At 34.3% G+C, this 11,401-nt stretch overlaps 2 protein-coding genes across 2 annotated transcripts; both read left to right on the top strand.

Moving 5' to 3' along the window:
- Nucleotides 1-4,222: 4,222 nt before the first annotated feature.
- On the top strand, nt 4,223-6,000 carry LOC107798240 (CASP-like protein PIMP1). The gene is made up of 3 exons (XM_016621210.2): nt 4,223-4,480; nt 4,879-5,014; nt 5,547-6,000. Exons 1-3 carry the CDS (start codon nt 4,290-4,292, stop codon nt 5,751-5,753), a joined length of 534 nt encoding a protein of 177 aa, XP_016476696.1. The 5' UTR covers nt 4,223-4,289; the 3' UTR covers nt 5,754-6,000.
- A 2,508-nt stretch (nt 6,001-8,508) lies between these two features.
- LOC142172576 (uncharacterized) lies at nt 8,509-9,327 on the top strand. Its single transcript, XM_075236227.1, has 2 exons — nt 8,509-8,648; nt 8,691-9,327. Exons 1-2 carry the CDS (start codon nt 8,509-8,511, stop codon nt 9,325-9,327), a joined length of 777 nt encoding a protein of 258 aa, XP_075092328.1.
- The last annotated feature ends 2,074 nt before the right edge of the window (nt 9,328-11,401 follow it).

Raw genomic sequence — 11,401 nt, 5'->3', positions numbered from 1 at the left:
GCCAAAGCTGTTCAATTTGTGTGGTTTGTATTTATTTTCTTATCACTAAATTCAATATTAATCTGTTTTCTTAATTTGTATCAAATTACATCATGTATCCTTAAAACGGCATATAAATTCAATTGTTATCCAATTTTGAGGGTAAACAAAGATATAATCTAATGTTGAAAGGGGCACATTACACTTTTCAAGGTTTCAATAAAAAAATATACCACACGAAAGCAACATTAGCTAGGGTAGATTGTTTCAACATTTGCCTGGTTCAAAGATAACGTTTACTTCTACGTAGACGGCAAACTAAAACAATCATATTCTTGTTAGATAGATATAGATAGATAGATAGATAGATAGATAGCTCTTTATCACTAAAGAATATAGTGGGATGAGTAAAATTGACCCACCTTTAATTAGAGATCTGGAATTCGAGTTCTAAAATTAAAAAAATTTATGATAGGATCATTGAGTGGTTCCCTTAAAACTAAGGGTGTTAAACGGGCTGGGTTGGACCGGTTCCGGACCGGCCTAGACCGGTAGAACCCGGAACCGGCCCGGACCGGTAATAGGGGGCTGGGCTGGGCTGGGTAGGGGGTTTGGGGGGGTTGGCTCGGTTTAGTTGGCCCAAATGGGTAACCGGAACCGATTGAACCCGGTAGAGTGAATAGTACCTCTTACCGGGTTAACCGGCCCGGTTCAAACGACTATATTTATTTTTTAATTTTTCGAACTGGTGGGCCCCACAGACCATTGGCAACGGTCAGACCATGTTTTGGTCCATTGTCCAACGGAAATATTGCACAAATAGCCTATTTTTTTAAATTTTTAACCCTTTTTCAATTTACAAAACTAACATTCTCTAAAACTATAAATACCCCCCCCCCCCTTCTTCATTTCTTCACTCAATACTCATTTCTCAATCTCAATTTCTCTCATTCTCTCATTCTCCAATTTGCAAAACTTCAAGTCTTCAATCTAATTTTATTTGGCTCTCTTTTCTTGAATTTAATTTATCGTGTTTTGTCATTCAGAATTTGAAGTTTGAACTTTGAACAATTGAAGTTCAATATTGAAATACTTGCTTGACGTTTGTTCATGGTAACTCGGAATTGCCTAATCAAGTGCTCAATTTATTGTCGAATTCGGTGCACTCCCTCCAACTCTTTCTCTTATTTACTATTTTAATTGCATATTTAATTTTAGCTTATACTTTAATTTTTACAATATGTTTAATGCTGCTAAAAGAGCGTGTAAAAGAGTTACTGGTAGGGGAAATAAAAAAAGAGGTAGTCCTTCAGCATCTGGTAGTAATAGTAATAGTAATAACCCATTATCATTTACACATGTTTCCGAATCATCGCCTAATGATAATTTAGATATAGATTATGAACAATTACAAGAAGATTTTGGAATATAAGATAATGAAATAGGAATTGAAGATGAGATACCAACTACACCAACTAGTGATAGAGTTGGTAGTGTTGGGGTTGCTATAGAGGGTGGTGGTCGTGGCACTAGAAATAGACCACCTGTGGCTCCCACTACTAATCGAAGAAAAAGAAGTAAGGTTTGATTTTTTTTTTTTGAAATAATAGAAGGTACTGATAGAGTTAAATGCAAACTTTGTAAAGGTGATTTTAAATATTTGACTGGAGGAAATTTAGGGGGGACTGGGACGCTTAGTAGACATATGAGAACTGAGCATCCCATAGAATAGGGCGCTGATGGTGATGGAAATCAAACAACTCTTAACCCTACTACTGGAGGTCTAGTGAAATATGATAAAATGAAGGATCATGAGGAATTAGCAAAAATGATTGCTTTGGGTTGTCTACTTTTTTCTTTTGCTTCTTCACCATATCTTATTATGTATATTCAAAGGATTTACAATCCTTTATTTAAAGGTATCCCTAGAAGTACTTGTAGAGCTGATATCTTTAGACTTCATGAACAATATCAAACATACATACGTTATTTGTTTAGCCACCTTCCTTGTAGAGTTTGTCTAACTTCTGATATTGGTCATGCTGTTAATGGAAATGATTATTTGACAATTACATGTCATTGGATAGATGATACTACTTGTATGCAAAAACGTATTATCGCTTTTAGATATGATGAAGATCAAGTTATACTGCTGCATTTATAAGTAGTACTATCTGTGAAGTTGTTGAATTTTATAATCTAAAGCAAAAAGTATTGTGTATGTCTTTTGATAATGCTTCTAACAATAATGCCGCAATTTCAATATTAAAATTGCATTTGGAACCACCTCTTGCTGAAATTTTTCATGTTAGGTGTGCATGTCATGTTTATAATTTAATTGTTAAAAGTGGCCTTGATTTATTTTCAACTGAGATTACTCATGTTAGAAGAGCAGTTGGTGTTATTCAAGAAAATAATAGACAATCTAGAATAAAGGAATTTAAGAATAAGTATGTCCAGTATAACCTTAAACCCAGATTCATGCCAGACGAAATTGTTACTAGATGGAATTATACATATATATTTTTAAAATGTTGCTACAAATATAGATTTCCAATAACTGAAGTTGCTAATGCGCATTGTACTGATCCAAACCGTATGCTAACAAGTGGTACTTGGGAGGTCATTAATGATGTTGTTAAATTTTTACATAAATTTTATACAGCTACTGTTGAGTTTTCTGGAGCATATTACCCTACTGTTACTATGGCTTTAGTACATATAGCTGAAATTTCTTTTCTACTCTTTGAACTCAAGAAGAAAGAAAAATATAGGGATGTTGTTGAAAAAATGCAAGCAAAATTCAAAAAATATTTCTTTCCAATTCCTCCGATTTACTTAATTGGTGTTGTTTTAAATCCTTCTATTAAGATGTCTGATTGTCACCAATTAATGAATGCTTTATATACTTATATGGAGATTGGACCAACTGAAACTCCAGATTTATATACTTGTATGAACAAGCTAAATGAATATTTACAACAATTATATAATTATTATGCAAATGTAATTGATGATGATGCTCTTAATGTAGGCAATGCTAATCCCACTATGCACTGTACCACTTCTGCTACTGTGGATGATGAAGAAGACCTTGATAGTTTTAATATTTTTTCTACATTTTCTAACACTCAAACCAGTAGCAGGAACATTGATGAACTTCAATTCTACTTGCAGAAGCAAAAAGAACCTCGCACAAAGGAATTTTCACCGTTGGGATGGTGGCATGAGAATGGAAAGCAATTTCCTGTTTTTTTCGCTATGGCTCGGGACGTGCTGAATGTGCCAATTTCTATTGTTGCATCGGAAAGGGCATTTAGCCATGTAAGACAACAACTTGGAGATACCCGCCACTCATTGGGAAGCAATGCTTTGGAAGTTTTAGTATGTTTTAGATATTGGATTAGATCGGAACGAAGAAATCAAGGATGTGAAGATGTTGATACCCAAAAAACGAGGAACTTGGAGATATATTAAAACATGGTAACCCATCCGAATTTAACACTCCGGAAGAAGGTCAATCGGTTCATATTGATTATGATGAACTTACTAAGGCAATGCAAAACCTTTGAATATACTATTTTACTTGTTGAAAAAAATGTAAACCTTTCAATTTGTAAGTTTGAAACTTTGAATTAAGAAATAAAATTAGCACTTGCAATAAGTGCAATTTTTTCCCATCTTCCTTGTATTCTTTATGTTAGTACTTTGTATTAATATAACTTACAATATTTATACAAAATTCCAAAAAAAAAAATTAAAATTACACTAAACCCGGCCCGGCCCCCGTAACCCGTACGGTTCAGTTTTTACCCAGATGAACCCGAATCCGTTAAACCCGTTAAGGACCAACCCGGAACCGGCTCGGACCGTAACCCATACGGGTCCAAAAAATGGAGGCCCGGACCGGCCCGGTTAGCCCGTTAAACACCTTTGCTTAAAATCATACATGATGCGAATTTGAATTAGTTGGGTCAGTAAGTCCCAATACCAGATACTATAAAAAATGATAGATATATACCTTTACTTTACATGCAACAATTCAACAATATAAGGACTATTCAAAATAAAAGAGGAGAAAGAAACTTCCGGTGCAATCCAAACAAGAAGGACTTATTCAAAAATAAAAGAAATGAAAGAAACTTCCAATGCAATCCAAGTTACAAGTTGATCATCGTAGTTCTTTTAAATAAAATAATAATCACAGGATTATATATTAGTAATGGAAGCTTCTGATAAGAGTGTATAAGAGAGCATTGAATTTAACGATGGGCTATGGTGGATGAGAGGCTTTAATTGAAGGTGAGAAAATGGAGTTTGAGTTACCTCAGTATGACTTTAATGAAAAGCCACGTTCTTCACCAAAGTTGCCATTGGTTACACTGGCAGCAAGGATCATAACTATAGCTTGTGCTGTGGTCTCAGTTGTTGTGTTGAAGAGCAATAAAGCTACTTTAGATAAAGGAGCCAAACTTGAGTACGATTATTTCCGCTCATACAGGTAATTATTACTCCATCCGTTCACTTTTACTTGGCACGTTTTGATTTTTCATGTCCCTTAAGAAACAATAAATGAAGTGCATAATTTACCATGATACTCATATTAATTGATGCATATTTTATTGGATTTGAGAAAATGAATTGAAATGAGTAATAAATACTGTGGGTATAACAGGAAAAAAAATTGTCTTCTCTTGATATGCGTAAAGTGACAAGTAAAAATGAAATCTATTTTTATTATACATGCCAAGTAAAAGTGAACGGAGGGAGTATGTTCTTAAAAATAAAGCACAAACATTTTTATAAGCATTTGAATGGGAAAAAAATGTAAGTAGTGCTGATGATGTGAACAATAACAATAATAAGAAGAATCTTATTCGTGGTTTTCTTCTTGTATAGGTACATGCTTGGTGTAATGGTAGCAGGAATTATCTACAACACATTGCATATTCCCTTCGCAGCCTATTACCTCATATCAAAGAAACGTCTCATAGGGCATCACAGCTTTCGCCAGTTTGAATTTTATGGTGATAAGGTTAACAAAGATTTTGCCTTTTTAAATTTCTTTGACTATTGAAAACTATATAACCTTTTCTTTTTTTTTGAGTTTGAGTTTATGTAAGATAATACAAGTAAATCTATAAAGGGAGCCTTGACGTAACTAACTAACTGGTAAAGTACGTTGCCATACAGATTTGAGTCGTGGAAACAGCCTCTTGCAGAAATACAGGATAAAACTGCATACAATAGACTCTTGTGGTCCAACCCTTCTCCGAACTCAGCATATAACGGGAGTTTCGTGCACCGGCTACCCTTTTTTTAATACAAGTAAATTGCTACGATAAACATTAATTAGTAATCTATAAAAATGATAGGAGTAACTAACCTTCAATAACATATCAAATCTGATGGTGTAAAAAATATTGACACTTTCGGTGTAACTTTGGTCAATTTTATAGGTACCAAAACAACCTTGTAATGACATAAAATAAAAGGTAAAAAATATTTCGAAAAATATTCCCGCAACGAGATTAATTGATGTCATGGTTTTACTTTTACATATGCAGATTACATTTGGCATACTAGCAACAGCAGCTGGAGCAGCACTAGGTGCAACCGTGGATTTACAAAAAGTTGTTTATACAGATAATAACTCAAAGATACATGACTTCTTGGGACTGATGTACATCCCAGATGCATTTCTTGTAGCTGCATTTGTGAGCTCTGGAATTTCTTCTGTCCTATCCTCTCTCAGTCTTCACAAGACTGATTGACCAAGATTAAACCAAGAAGATGCTTGCTAAAATGATAGAAATGGTCCTTTATGTTTTGGAGTTAGTTTAAAATAGTCTCTTAAATATATTCTTGAGAATTTTTGTCTTTTAAATTTGCCAAAAGCGAGCAATTTTAGGCTCCATCAAATATTTAACAAACTTTGGTCGTTACGTTACAGCTTGTTTGGATGGCTGTTACCCATCGTTTTATAATATATTTGTATTGTATTGTATTGTATCATTTTATAAATACAATGTTTGGATAGATTGTATTGTTTGTGGTTGTTAAATAACATTTTGCTGTTTGGTTTGATTATATCATACTGTACTATAACTGATAAGCTTACTAAAATACCCTCAATTGTTTAAATATTAAATTTATCAAGAATTAACGCATAAAAATAATTTAAGAAAACCTCTTTCTACTAATTTATCCCAAATATGTCTTATAAATAGATTAAGCAATTAAATTCACGCAAATCCTAACAAAATTAGCAATTTTACGTTGGAGTTAGAAGCGGCAGAAGTTCCGGAAAAGAAGGGACGAAGATAAAGTAGGTTATAGATGGGAGATTTGGAGTGTAAATTAAATTAAAAAAAAAAAGTAAACGGTAAAATAGAATTATGGAATAATAAGTTAGGGTATAATTGGAAAAAAAAAAAAAAGAAAATAATCCCACCACACCAAATCGGTTGTTTCAAAAAAGGGACTTTTCATTGTTCCGGAATAATGAATTTAACAATATAATACAACCAATTTTAATGAAACAATCAAAACAAACATTGTTTTGGGATAACAATACAATATGATATAATGAGTAACAACCATCCAAACAAGCTGTTAATGGGTACTATGAAGAAAAAGGTCTAATGAAAACTCACATTTGGAGGTGTAATTTTTGCATTTTTTTAATCTATTTTTTGGTTTATTTATGGTTAATTTTTTTAATTATAATTTTCTATCAACAACTAAAGTTTATTAAAATTTGATGGAGACCAAAATTTTCTTACTTTTAGAATACTTAAAGGACGAAAACTCCTCGGAAATATATTTAAAAAACTAATTTAAACCTGCCCAAAATAATAAGGGACCTTTTTTGCCATTTTACCGAAGATGCTTAGCAAAGTTTATTCTTATATTTCTATTTTATCAAAAGATTGTATAGATTTTTCGAATGTATGCGATCTACTTTTGTTAGTTTTGATACTTTAATATCTTACGGTTTTATATTGGTCTGAGAGAGCTTTTCACTTCACCTAAGTTTGCTAGGCTTTTTGTCCTTAAAATATCTACAAATTTTACCAAGTCAAACTAAATTATCCATGCTAAACAGTTCTTGCATTTTCATGGTTAAACATAGCACTAGTCGTACCTACCTTGAAAAGTAATTAAAATAGTCAAATTCTAGATAGATACTTATTGTATTATGCAAGAATCAGAACAAATAACAGGATATAATAAAAGATAGCTTATACATAAAACCCCCCATAAACTTGATTTATTTTGGAACTTGAACAATTCAATAATGTTGAATTCCATCTAGTCCCTTCAACTAGATTTTTATGTGTTCATAATCACACTGGACCAAAATTTGGTGGGATGTATTTTTCACGGGCCAGAAGCGTGGAACATTTAAAATTAATTTTAAAATTAAATGATTGTTTTCTTCTTTTAAATCAGTGCATTTCTGGAGCATATTTTACTATGGGCAATTGTTGACTTGAGTAAGTTTTGGTTTGACGATTGACAAAGCAATATATGCATGAATTAGGTCCATACACAGGGCACAGACAAATTCAAGCACAAGGCGCGTGAAGGGGATAAGCATAAGTGGTTATATATGATATCTCCTGAACAAAAAGATTGCATAATTGATAAGGAGCAGGACTCCTTACTTGAAGAGAACTCTATCCTAGATAAGGGAGGAATTAGAAGTTGAAGATAACTTGAACTCTTCCACTAAGGAAGAGTATAACATTAGAACTCTAGTTAATCTTTTTTCTACTAACTTTATATACATCCGTCGTGTTCTCTTTTACAGGGGACGCACAAACGCTGAAGTTAATCAATAATTGAGAGCAGAATAGCAAGATATTTTGCAAGTAATTCCTGTGTGTTTCAAGTGTGCGAACATAAAGCTACATGAACCAGATAGAAAAATCAGTTCTAAGTGTTTGTCTCTTATTCTTGTCCAATTGTAGTAGGGCTTTTGAATTGTATCTTCAGCTTTCTTTGGAAGCATTTGTACTAGGTATTTTGAGTTGTATTTTCAAGTGTCGCAACAGCTTGTGGTTGGTTGCTACAAGGGTTGGAGGTAATCCTTAGATTTACAAGAGTTCTGTAAACATTGTTGTTTGGCTCAGTGATTTAGTGAAGTGTTGGAAAAAAATCTACTGGGAAGTAGGACTTGATTTTTTCACCTTTTGAGTCAGATGTTTTTCCACGAAAAATACATGTGTTCTTTATTTTCTACATTTATTATTCTGCAACTGTAGTGTAAGGAACTTGTAGAAGAACCAGGTCCTTCTATAATTTGTGCATGCAAAATATTGGACACCACACAAATTGCCCTCCTCTTGTGTAGCATTGAAGTATAAAACATCAATTGGTATCAGAGGGGGTTATCCTTGAAGACGCTAACACCTTAGGAGAAGATCAAGATGAGTGCACCACCTGAAAATTATGAAGGGCAATCCACTTCTAGGCAGGCCACCACTTTTTAATGGTCAGTACTACTCTTGGTAGAAGTCAAGGATGAGAGATCACATACATTTGAAAGACTATGAGCTATGGGACATTATCACTGATGGTCCAATGTCTGCTTTCAAGAAAAATGTTGAAGGAGTAGATATGTCAAAGACAAAAGCTGATTGCAATGCTGAGGATTTGAAGAAGTAGGAAAACAATGTCAAAGCCAAGAAATGGCTTGTTTGTAGACTTGGTCAAAATGAGTATAGTAGAATCCAAGGTTGTTCCACTACCAAGCAAATTTATGACACACTGCAAGTGGCCCATGAAGGAACAACTCAGGTAAAAAGATCAAGAGGAGCTCTACTGTACTCTCAGTATGAAAACTTTGCCAAGAGCGATAGAGAAACCACTGAAGATACGTACACAAGGTTCACTACATTGACAATTGAACTAAAATCTCTTGGAAGGATTATACCTGAAGATGAGAGGATTGAGAAGATACTTATTAGGGTCTTGCCACATACTTGGGAAAGCAAGATCACTGTCATTTCAGAATCAAAGAATATTGCTACACTTCCTTTGGATGAATTGATTGGAAACCTCACTACTTATGAACTTAGGAGACAAACCATGAAAATGGATGTGCCTAAGAAGGAAAAGAGTTTGGCACTCAGAATTACTGAAGGTTCTTACCTGGAAAATGATGAAATGGCAATTATTACCAAAGGCTTCAAGAAGTATCTATGGAGAGGAAAGTGTTCCTCAAGAAGTGAAAACTATAGAAAGATAAGAGCTCCGGAGAAGCAGACTAATGATGGATGTTATAAGTGTGGAAAGACTGATCACATGATCACGAACTGTCCTTTATGGGAGATTGAATGAAAGAAGGAAAAGGATAAATGAATGAATAGGAAGAAGGAACAGGTTCATCCTAATAAAGGCAACAATAAAGGATCAACCAAGGTTATGGTTGCTGCTTGGGGAGAAAACTCAGATGAAAGCTCTGATGATGCTGATGATGATGATGATGAACAAGCACTAATGGATATTGGAGAATCTGATAAAGAAACTGAGGTAAGTGTCTTTCATCTCAAAGACAAGATTAATTTTTTGTCTAAAGAAAGATTATCTGAATTACTGTTAGAGCTGAATGATGAGTTTGAAGATGTGAATAATGAAAAGGAATAATTGTCAAAAGAATGTGTCATTTTGAAGGCTAAGTGCAAAAACCTGAAACTTAGGGCTTGTGAAACTGAAAGTGAAAATACATTGTTAAAGAACCAGGTTCATACACTTGACACAACTATCCTAGAACTTAGATCTGAAAATCTAAAATTAAAGTTAGGAACAGGAAAAAGGATAGCTGGTAACACACAATTCACTATAGAGAGAATTTGGGAAAAATAAAAGATGAGTTGTATAAAAGGTGTCATGGCCCAAAATCACAATATCGTGATGGTACATATCATAATACTAGGCAAGCAGACAACTCACACATGCCAACATCTTGAAATTCAAAAAATATGAAAATAAGCTTAAATAAGTAAAAGTCTCATAAAAACTGGATGAAAACATCACAGCTCAATACAGAATTTCCCAAAAGATCCAGGTGTCATAGAGTACATGAGCATTTATACAATAATATGGTCTGACAAATGAAATACTATCTAGGAAGGTAGAACAGTCTAGATAAAAACTAAAAAATAAAAGAGGAGAGTCAAGGACTACGGACACCAATGCAGCTACCTCGAGGATCTCCAAACTGAATAATAGCTCCAAAGTCAGCAACTACCATACCCAGAAGTACCTGGCTCTGCACACAAAGTGTAGGGTATAGCGTAAGTACAACCAACTCAATAATTAACGAGTCTAACCTTTGGGCTGAAAGTAGAGACAAGCTTCACATGTACAGTCCAATTATAGAAATACAGTACAGAAATGTAGACATGCTTTCAAGTTCAACAGCTAAAGCTCAAACAAGTAAAATATGCTAAGTGTAACTGAAATAAGGATTGATACATCTCGATATTTACATGTCAATTATGTAAGCCAACTATAACACAAAGCAGTGATGAAGTCATATGCATACTCTCAGGAAAATCAAATCTCCCAGTCCTCTCATTCACTTCAATCCTCACAGTCAGTCAATCCTCCCAATCGTTCGGCACCCGCTCTCAACACTCGCACTCACACTCAGTGGGTACCTGCGCTCACTGCTCATGAGTCAGACTCCGGAGGGCAGATCCTGCCTAAGCGCTATAATAAGCCAATCATGGCATGAATCAATAAAACATGTTGCGGCGTGCAACCCGATCCCACGTATATCCTCACAATCAGGCTCTCGACCTCACTCAGTCATAAATCTCTCCAGTCTCTCCGGCTCACAAGTATCATGACAATCAGCCCAAACAATAATGATATTATGTATCAATAATGGCAACAAAGACTGTGTGATCACCCAAGAGGTCATCACTTATTTTAAAATAAAATTCTACGTTCTAAGGCTTTAAAAACTTCTTTTAGAATTATCTCGATTTATGTGTACAGTCCGGGCGTGTAGCCGGAAAGCTTATATGTGAAAATCTGTGAAAAATAATAAATTTTGATTATAAAATGAATTAATTTGACTTCAGTCAACATCTTGGGTAAACGGATCCCGAACATGTGATTTGACAGTCCCGTAGGGTCCATAGGAAAATATGGGACTTGGGCGTATGCCCGAAATCAAATTCCGAGGTCCCAAGCCCGAGAAATGAATTTTTAAAGAAAATTATTTTCAAAAATTGTTTAAAAGATTTGGAAATGAATTTTGATTAGAACATGTTGGTATCGGGCTCGTATTTTGGTTCTGGCGCCCGGTACAAGACTTATATGTGATTTAAGATAATTATGTGAAGTTTGGTGAGAAACGAAATCCGTTTGACGTGATTCGGACCTTAAATGCAAAATTTGATAT

The sequence above is a fragment of the Nicotiana tabacum genome, chromosome 18, assembly GCF_000715075.1.
Source record: "Nicotiana tabacum cultivar K326 chromosome 18, ASM71507v2, whole genome shotgun sequence".
In the NCBI taxonomy this organism is placed as follows: domain Eukaryota; kingdom Viridiplantae; phylum Streptophyta; class Magnoliopsida; order Solanales; family Solanaceae; genus Nicotiana; species Nicotiana tabacum.
Note: the sequence above shows the minus strand (reverse complement) of the source record. Positions and strands in the feature narration are given on the sequence as shown.

Bases quoted from the DNA above. Each gene is read 5' to 3' on its own strand.
- LOC107798240 (XM_016621210.2), top strand. From the start codon at position 4,290: ATGGAGTTTGAGTTACCTCAGTATGACTTTAATGAAAAGCCACGTTCT. The intron at 4,481-4,878 runs GTAATTATTACT...CTTCTTGTATAG, and splicing joins GATTATTTCCGCTCATACAG to GTACATGCTTGGTGTAATGG. The intron at 5,015-5,546 runs GTTAACAAAGAT...TTACATATGCAG, and splicing joins TTGAATTTTATGGTGATAAG to ATTACATTTGGCATACTAGC.
- LOC142172576 (XM_075236227.1), top strand. From the start codon at position 8,509: ATGAGAGATCACATACATTTGAAAGACTATGAGCTATGGGACATTATC. The intron at 8,649-8,690 runs GTAGGAAAACAA...GCTTGTTTGTAG, and splicing joins AATGCTGAGGATTTGAAGAA to ACTTGGTCAAAATGAGTATA.